This window comes from Petromyzon marinus, chromosome 19, assembly GCF_048934315.1.
Source record: "Petromyzon marinus isolate PM22_M1 ecotype Great Lakes invasive population chromosome 19, UKy_Petmar_22M1.pri1.0, whole genome shotgun sequence".
NCBI classification, from domain to species: domain Eukaryota; kingdom Metazoa; phylum Chordata; class Hyperoartia; order Petromyzontiformes; family Petromyzontidae; genus Petromyzon; species Petromyzon marinus.
The window spans coordinates 10,284,260-10,293,138 of record NC_133685.1 but is presented as its reverse complement, the minus strand read 5'-3'; the positions used below and the strand labels follow the sequence as shown (position 1 = coordinate 10,293,138).

The following is an 8,879-nucleotide window of genomic DNA, read 5'->3' as shown; positions in this document are numbered from 1 at the left end:
ACAGCATATCATTCTGAGGTACCACTTTGTGGCAAGTCGTCCTTGGTCATCCTATAAATGGACTGGCCCTTGCCATGGGAACGTGGAATTTCCACCACTAGTTCAGTACCTTCAGCAGCGACAGAGGACCTTCGGCATCCCTCGTTTGAGTAAGAGACACTCTGGCTGTGTGTTCTTGCACAAACTCGCATGCTTGTAGCAATGAGCAAATATTGACAAACGTGGCCTGTTTGATGAGAATACCGAGAAATCTTGCGGTCAACCATCTTCAAAGATTACAGCAAAGTGCTTCGGTAACGACACATCCCAAACAACACAACGAAACATATTCCTGGTTCTTTCGGTAAAGTCACCACGTAGAAGGGAAACGATAAAATAATAAAAAATGTCAAACAATGAAATTATCACGACGTTTCGACTGCAACACAAGCAGTCATCATCAGGTGTGATTGCTTGTGTTGCAGTCGAAACGTCGTGAGAATTTCATTGTTTTACATATTTTTATTATTTTATTGTTTCCCTTCTACGTGGTGACTTTACCGAATGAACCAAGAATGTGAATCCCTGCAGTCACGAAAGCTTTAAATCACAACTAAAATGTTGGCTTATCAATACTTTCGATCGTCGACTGCTTGTTTAATATTGCAACTGACTTTCCCATTGCTCGGATGACGTGCGTGCTTGTCCACTCATGATCACGTGTTTTCAACAGTCTCCACCTCATATCATTTCCTTATCTCCCCTAACACCCCAACGCATTGGCCTCTACCAACCATTATCCACAGGGCTTCCCTTGCTTGGCTTGCCTGCCTTTATCGGTCCCTCACTCCCTCACTCCCTCCCTCCTAGCCCGTGTCCCCTAATCGCCAGAACTTCCACCAAGCACCCCGGCCGGCACCCAACGTCAACCCAAGTGGACGGGACCAAACCGCACTTCCCGCCCCAAACCACACCCAAGCTGCATCCAGATTCCCGGGACATTCTCACATTAGCGAGCCCACCGCGGTACAACGCCACAGCCCCGACGGTGCGGGGAAGGAAAACTACCCAGCCCATAACGGTCACACACCACCCCCACACACCCCCCCAGCTGCCAGCAATACGGCATTCGTGGCACACACGCGTGCACGCACACGCAGTACAACAACTGCGTGCTCGGAAGGACACTCCCAGTGATTAATCAGTTAGTTGCTATGTAGCTGGGTGTGTGTGTGTGTTTTCCTCCGCGAGTAGTTTTGTTTTAACATCGTACATTGTGGCGAGCCTCCCGCCAACCCCCCCCACACACACACACACGCGGTGGACTTCTCGAGCTGTCGGGGATCTCCCCCTGGTCCAGCTCCCCAAGATGCCGTCCCTTTCCTTGCGGCTGCCCAAACTGTGGGGTCGGAAGAGACGCACGGCGGAGATTGTGTGCATGTCGTGCGTGGCGCAGGTAAGCGATGGAGCGGGGCGTGGGCGCGCGCGCGTGCCACGTGCGCGCGCGCGCTGCAGCTGAGCGCTGACAAAAACGTTCGATTGTTTTAAACATTGTATTGTTGGTTTTAAAATGCGAGCGTTGTGGTTTTCTCAACAACGAAACAAGAAACGCACGGCCGTGACGAATCAGCGTTGTCTGTAAGATATCTCTGGGGACGCAGAATTGCGCCGTTCGAGAATTCACAACAATGCAATGCATCGCCTTTGTCCGGCAGTAGACTATTATTCATTGATTATGATGATTATCGTGATTATGACACCCTAACGCAGCAGTGGATGAACAGAGACTCATGGTGATACGCATGATGATGCCTTCATCTTGCAGTGGACAGATTAAGGCTCGTTATGCTGCTGCTGTTCCTGATGATAATGAAAATAACATTGATGCCTTCGTGCAGCAGTGGCTAGACCTTGACTACTGACGATGTGCGTGGTGATATTGCATATCGAGTTTCAACAGCGGGTAGACTGCTGATGCTGCTGCGCACTGGTGGTGATAATGATCCTGCTGAGATGTGCTTCTCTTAATCCATTACAATGGTGACGATGATGCAGGGTGTTCACGAATGAAGAGCTTATAATTAAGACGGCAAATTGTGATGTGTCAATACAACTAAACACACACACGCAGATAGGGGCCATCCATTGAGTACGTACGTAAAAAGCTGTCAAAACTTGATCCCTCCTTCCCTCCCTGTACGCACGCGTACTTTTTATCCCCCCCCCCCCCACGTGCGTACGTACGCCTGACGCACCCCCCCCCCCCCGAATCCTATAGAACGGCCGATAGTTAATCTACGCAGAAACGATCAATGATGAATAATATAAACGTGTTTAAGCAAACAGATAGTCCACCGCCGGACTATCTTACTCATTTGAAACCTAATGTAGACAAATTATTATCGAGGATTCACCCCCCCATCCCCCCCATTTCCTCGAGACATCCACGTGTCCCCCATTGCTCTGGCCACCCACTCGTATTGACAATTGAGAGGGCCACGTGTTCATCATCGTCTCCCCCATTGGCCCAACGTTCCACGTTCACCATCATCTCCGGTGTTACCGGGCAGTGGTGGCTATGCACGTGACCTGGAATCCAGCGTTGCTGGAGGCAGCGAGGCTTTGGTGGATTGAATCATTTAATCATAGCGGAGGAATCCGATGAGCTATAAAGCTCTTTCTCACAGATGTCCCGTAAATTGCGCGGATGTTGTGAAACTCCCTCCCCGTGGGTGTCGAGGTGCCATACCCCAGCTGACTGGGATAAGGCGGGACAGCAAGTGGACTAATCGCCACCTGTTTCCATCTATGCTGAGGCAAAGTGTTGCCCCTTCGCTCGTGTGAGTTTTCTCCAGGCGCTCCAGTCTCATCCCACACTTATAATTTAATTAAGTTTCAAGTTTAATTTATTAGGTATAGCCCTGTGAGCCATGCGGCTCTTAAGTCGGGTGCAACCGCAACAAACAAAATTTGAACACAGAACATCTTAAAGCGACGATGCGCAACAGAAACATCCTGTAATTCAACCAGCAAATATTCCACACACAAAAAAAAACATTAAAACTTATTAAATCACGCATTCATTGGCTGAAAACATCTTAAAATAAAACACAAAATGCAGGACCCTCCTGAGGAAGACTTCTGAGACTCAGCATGGCTTTCCAGGATAAATAAACCATCATTGATTTCTGTGTTATTACCCAACTTTATTCTATAAATATTTATAGATATTATCTCACCTGTTATTGTTTCCCATGCTTCTGTTCTCTGCCTTTGAAGTTCACTGAAGATTAAACATTACTTGACAAACATTTTATCTTGCACATGATCCTAAAACTCAACCATGTAGTACCAACTGCTGTCTAATTACGTGTAATTTTGTTTAGAATGAATGATACCGCTCTGGACACGATGTGTATCGTATGGAGACTCAGAAAGTGTCTCCATTCTGAATTCTGATTGAGCTATAACTAAACTCCGCCTTGTTTGTGATGCATATGTGTATATGTTCTACCTCGTTTGTCTTTGAAATAAATATTGATCCGTGTTGAATTGATTTTAATATTACTAAGGACCATCTACTGTATATCCAGTTCGCAGTAAGTTTTGTCATGTTTAATATATATTAATATACTTAATGTTCCATAACTTAAAATACAAAAATATAGCCTGGTTAAGTTTTGCTCAAACAGCTGCCACCACTACCCACAGTCTTGGGCTGTGGTCGTCCTTGTGACAGCTGATAGCTAGGTGGGCCTTACCAGCTGAAATACTGTATAGTCTGTCTGCACCCGATGGGAAGATTGTAGATTTCTTTCCCAAGTTTCAGAATTCCTTTTGACTGAGCAACAGTAATTTTTGCTTTCAGATTTTTCTAAATACACTTTGCCTGTAAATTGCTTTTTTCTCTCTCCAAAATTACGGCATCTTGCAAATGTTGTTTTGTTTACGTAACAGGATTTCGCATTCCAATAATATTATTCATGATTCTTCTTTGGTTCTTTCGGTAAAGTCACGTAGAATGAGAATAAAATAATAAATTGATAAAATAAAATAACACAATAATATTCTCACGACGTTTCGGCCACAACACAAGCGGCCTTCATCAGCGCTGGAGTGCTGTCCTACCAGACAGTCTCGTCCCTTCACCTGATGAAGGCCGCTTGTGTTGTGGCCGAAACGTCGTGAGAATATTATTGTGTTATTTTATTTTATCAATTTATTATTTTATTCTCATTCTACGTGACTTTACCGAAAGAACCAAAGAAGATGAATCCTTGCAGTCACGAAAGCTTTAAATCGAAAATTATTCATGATTTATTTGGCCTAAACAAAAAAGAAATAACCTTCTATTATTGTTAAGTAATGACAGGAGGATTTTCGTTTGTTCGTTTCTCAGTCCGCTTGTCCTTGTGAGGGTCGCGGCAGCAGCGTGCTGAGTAGTGGACGATCCAGACCTCCCATTCCTGGCGAGAGACTATAGCACTACATTACTATACACTACTACACTATACACTACTACACTATACACTACACTATCCACGACTACACTATACACGACACTACACTACTGCACTATACACTACACTATCCACGACTACACTTTACACTACACTACTGCACTCTACACTACTATACACAGACTCTAGTTTTCCCTGGGGGATTCCCAGGCGTTCCCAGGCCAGCCGAGCGACATAGTCCCACCAGCGTGTCCTGGGCCGTCCCCGGAGTCTTCTGGAACGTTGTAAGTGAGAAGTGTGATATCACATTGTGATTAAGTAATGTCAACACTTTAGGAGGTCTGGCACTGGTTCAGATATCACCCGCCACTGCTGATGGCCATCGCTGAGAATCGAACTCAGGTCGCTGAGTTCGGAGTGCACAATACAAGCACATGCACACATCACGTGCAGAGCACTGGATCTTAATATCCCACTCAAACGGGCTAGTAATGGTGATAATCTCCAATTTCTCGCATTGTACCAGTAATGTATATTCCTCATTCCTACGAAAGAGCCAAATATTAACAAGATAACGGCCTCTAGCAAGCCAGAGTCAACATTTCAAGTGTCTCTAATTTGTGTTTGCGTGGCGCTTATCTGAATTGAACGAGTGGTGGACATTTCATATTGCTATGGCAGGGACCAGAATAGTCATAGGGCATCTACTATAGACCACTCATGAAGAGAAATGCATTTATATCGACCACACTAGGATGATGATCAGAGTCAATCACCAACCACGGTGTGAATTTGCAGCGATCTATCTCTGTGTCAGACCAATTCAGCCGAATCTGTTCTTTCGCGTGACATATTAAAGTTGACATTTTCTTGAAAGGTCACTTTGCGTGTAGCTCAGGTTTTGCTTGTTTAGATTGTGCAGCTCATTTCATTCATGCACGTGTCCTTATCAGTGGATCGCACGCATTACGTGCCGTGCACGTCATGCATTATGCAAATATATAAATGTTGTGTGCTCGCCGGCGTGAGTAAGACGAGCAGTGGCGGGTTGTGCTCAGCGCCACTGCGTTATGAGCATCACCCCCCGAGTTCAATTCCCAGGCGTGGCTAAAGTCGGACATCTATGGCGAGCGGTATCTGAACGGACGCTGGGAGCCTCCTCCAGGTCGAAGCAGCCTCGAATGAGTGGCTGGCGTGGTGTGTAAAGATGGGGACGGGGGAGACAAAGGTGGCTGTGGCTGCGGTGCAAGTCACAACAACACCCTCGTTCGTCGTGCCGACCGTAATAGTTGCTCGCTATAGCAGCACTTGCCCGAACAGTCTGTGGAGGCTATGCGGGGGATCTTTGTATTTGCCAGACTGAGGAGAGCGTTGGGGGCAGATAAAAAAACTTGATGAGTTAGCACAGTGGGGAGTGCAGGTGGTGCATCTGTAAGTCATCACGGCGCGTTAACCCATAACACCTGGCTCTCTCATGATCTCCTGCCAGCAAGCATTGCCATTTAACATTGCCAAAATGTGTACCTTAACCTGGCAGAAATGTCGTGTTTTTGGTCGTGTAAAAAGACTCCTGGAACACGCTTTTGCGAGAAAGGTAGAAAGCCTGCGCATCGGAGGTGACGGCGATGAACATGAATGTAATGATGATGGTGGTAGCGATGATAGTCGTGGTCACGGCAGTAATGATAGCGGTGGTGGTAGCGTTGATCATCAATATGATAACCATGATGGTAGCGATGATAGTCGTGGTCACGGCAGTAACGACAGTGGTGGTGGTGATAGTAGCGATGCTACCAACTTGAGTCACACATGACACGACTGTACTCATTTCTCACTCACACCTGTACCACCGAGCACAGCTCACACCTCATCATCTAATGGATTTGCAGCAATCGGTAAGCCGTGCCTCTGTAAGTCAAGAGTTCAGGTTTCACTCATTCGTTGTATTGAATTATATATATATTTTTTTACTCTTTGTATGGTTGAGCCCACACAGCTGTTCTTTCTCTTTGTCTGTGAGTGTTTTGACAAATGAAGATGTATAGTTTGCGACCTGCATTCTCACGAGGCCGGGATGAAAGGCAGCCTGCCTTACCACTGTCTCGTTGTTACAGCCAAAGGTTGTAATGTATTGTGTTCAGAAAAAATATTACCATGTCCGTACCACTGAGCCTCCAGCGTATGAGTGCTAATCTAAGTGTCAGCAACCCGTGATTGAGCAGGCTTCTCAACTGACCGGTCCAAACACAGTCACCAATGACTTGCACAAAAAAAGTATCATTAATTATGCTTGTCACCTAATTTGGTAAATTCCAGCTCTGAAGAATACATATTTGTGCCTAATTGCCGTGTGACAAAAAAACTACTTTTCTTGAGGGGACATCTACATCAGAAGTAGTTTCATAATGTCATCTCCTGAAGGCCGATATTCCTCACCATTTGCTGAGAGAGCCCCTGCATGGAAATCTCTTCAATTCGTTATGTCATCCGACTAACAATTGAAACTGAGTTGGCATTGACGGAAATATTTGCAGTGAAATATAAATAAATGTTCTATTGTTTTTTTGTTTAATGTTTATGCTCGCTATGGGAATTTGGGTGTTTTGTGTAGCGTGAAATTGAACTTTCTAAAACAATACTCAAGTGGGCATGATTTTAAGCGCCATTAACCCTTTATTTAGGTGACGTTCATGCGTGTAAACAATAATGCTGGGGGTGGAGAAGTGGCGCAGTTGTTCGTGCACTGCGCTATTACCCCGGCGCCCTGAGTTTGATTGCCAGCCATGGTTAACATTCAGCGGTGGGTGGTACATGAACCAGACTGGGTCCACCTCCCACCATGGACGTATGCGGTGTTGGGAGGGGCGCTACGTAATGCTGGGGGTGGAGAAGTGGCGCAGTTGTTTGTGCACTGCGCTATTACCCCGGCGCCCTGAGTTTGATTGCCAGCCATGGTTAACATTCAACGGCGGGTGGTACATGAACCAGGCTGGGTCCACCTCCCACCATGGACATATGCGGTGTTGGGAGGGGCGCTACGTACATCCGTGGATTTGCAAAAGACGGATGTGCGGGGGAAGGACAACAAACTTAACACAAAAAGTAGCTCTAAAAAAATTAGTTGATCAATTTAGATGTAAAAGTGCATAGCTCCCGTGGCTTCCTGGAGCTATATGCACTCAGTGCGCGAAAGCCTCAGTAAAATTTTCAGACTGATTTTCGTGAGGTTCTACACAAGATATTTCGAACATTTTTTTCGGGGGTAGTTTTATGATTGGCCAGAAACCAATTGGGGTTCATCGATTTGCCCCTCCTCTCATGATTCAATTGCCATGATTGGCGGTCCTAATTCTGTTCAACAAACAATCATTGTTTTTTGACATTGTGATGAGCATTGCAGCCAGCAGGGTCATGCGACGTCATTGCATGGTACTTATATTAATCTAAACAGGTACATTTTAAACACGTGATTCGATGTCTGCTGTATCGTGAGCATGACGATGAACACTAAATGGCAACTCGATGCATCAGTACAACCCAATTAATCAGAGCTTCTGGATGAAACAAACACATCTGTGAGGAATACAGTGGAAATGTACTTGCTGTACTGCCTCTCATAGGCACTGCCGTATTGATCTTATGCTCATCATAGCTACATCTCTGTGTGATCCACCAACGCGTTTCTCATTCCGAGGCGTGAGCCTTGAGTTTAAAGTTTATTTTTGTTCAACCAGGTCGAGAACTCAAGGGACCAGCGATAGTCTCATTTGCAAGAGGGACCCGCGTCACCAAAATGACAAAAAGAAAAAAAAACAAATATAATAAAGTAAAGTAGAGTAATGAAGGAAAAAGATACAGAACTTAAAACAACCTTGTCATCGCAGGAGAAATAAAAAAAAATCGCAGGAACATAAATCAATGTTAAATAATGCATTCCCTGTAGCATGCAGATTATTTTCAGATATATCACTGTGTCGTTCTAAAAGTACGTTACAGAAACATTAAAAAGATATAGGGTGACTATTGCACCAACGTGTGAACAGACGAGGCTGTGAGTCAAATGAAATCGCAAACGAAATAAACAGCTCGGCATCAAACTGTGATGACGGCAGGGAGAGTTTGTGGTGTATGCAGACGCAGTCATACACACAGCTGCGCAACGCTGCATTGACATTAGATCTGGGAGAATTAGTCAACCAATTCGATTTACCGACGACAAATTGTAATCGACCGCCGTCCTTGTGGTCGATTACTCGAGCGCCTTTCAAAATTACGGCCACCCCGACACGCTGCCTCCCGAATGCCGTAAACCCTCTGCAAGCCACGCCCGGCGTGATGAGGCTGAATGTTGCCGATGACATTGTCAAGCCTTGCCCATCAACTCGCTGTCCAGCGATACAGCTGGGAGCAGAGGTGAGGATTTTCTTTCTTGCCTACACC

General features: G+C 45.6%; 1 protein-coding gene across 1 annotated transcript in view; it reads left to right on the top strand.

Moving 5' to 3' along the window:
• The first annotated feature begins 540 nt into the window (after positions 1-540).
• LOC116943852 (tensin-3-like) overlaps positions 541-8,879 on the top strand; it is a 68,954-nt gene continuing 60,615 nt past the window's right edge. The window contains exon 1 of the mRNA XM_076068145.1: positions 541-1,435. Coding sequence (XP_075924260.1) covers positions 1,349-1,435 — 87 coding nt within the window. The 5' untranslated portion in view covers positions 541-1,348. The remainder of the gene's footprint in view (positions 1,436-8,879) is intronic.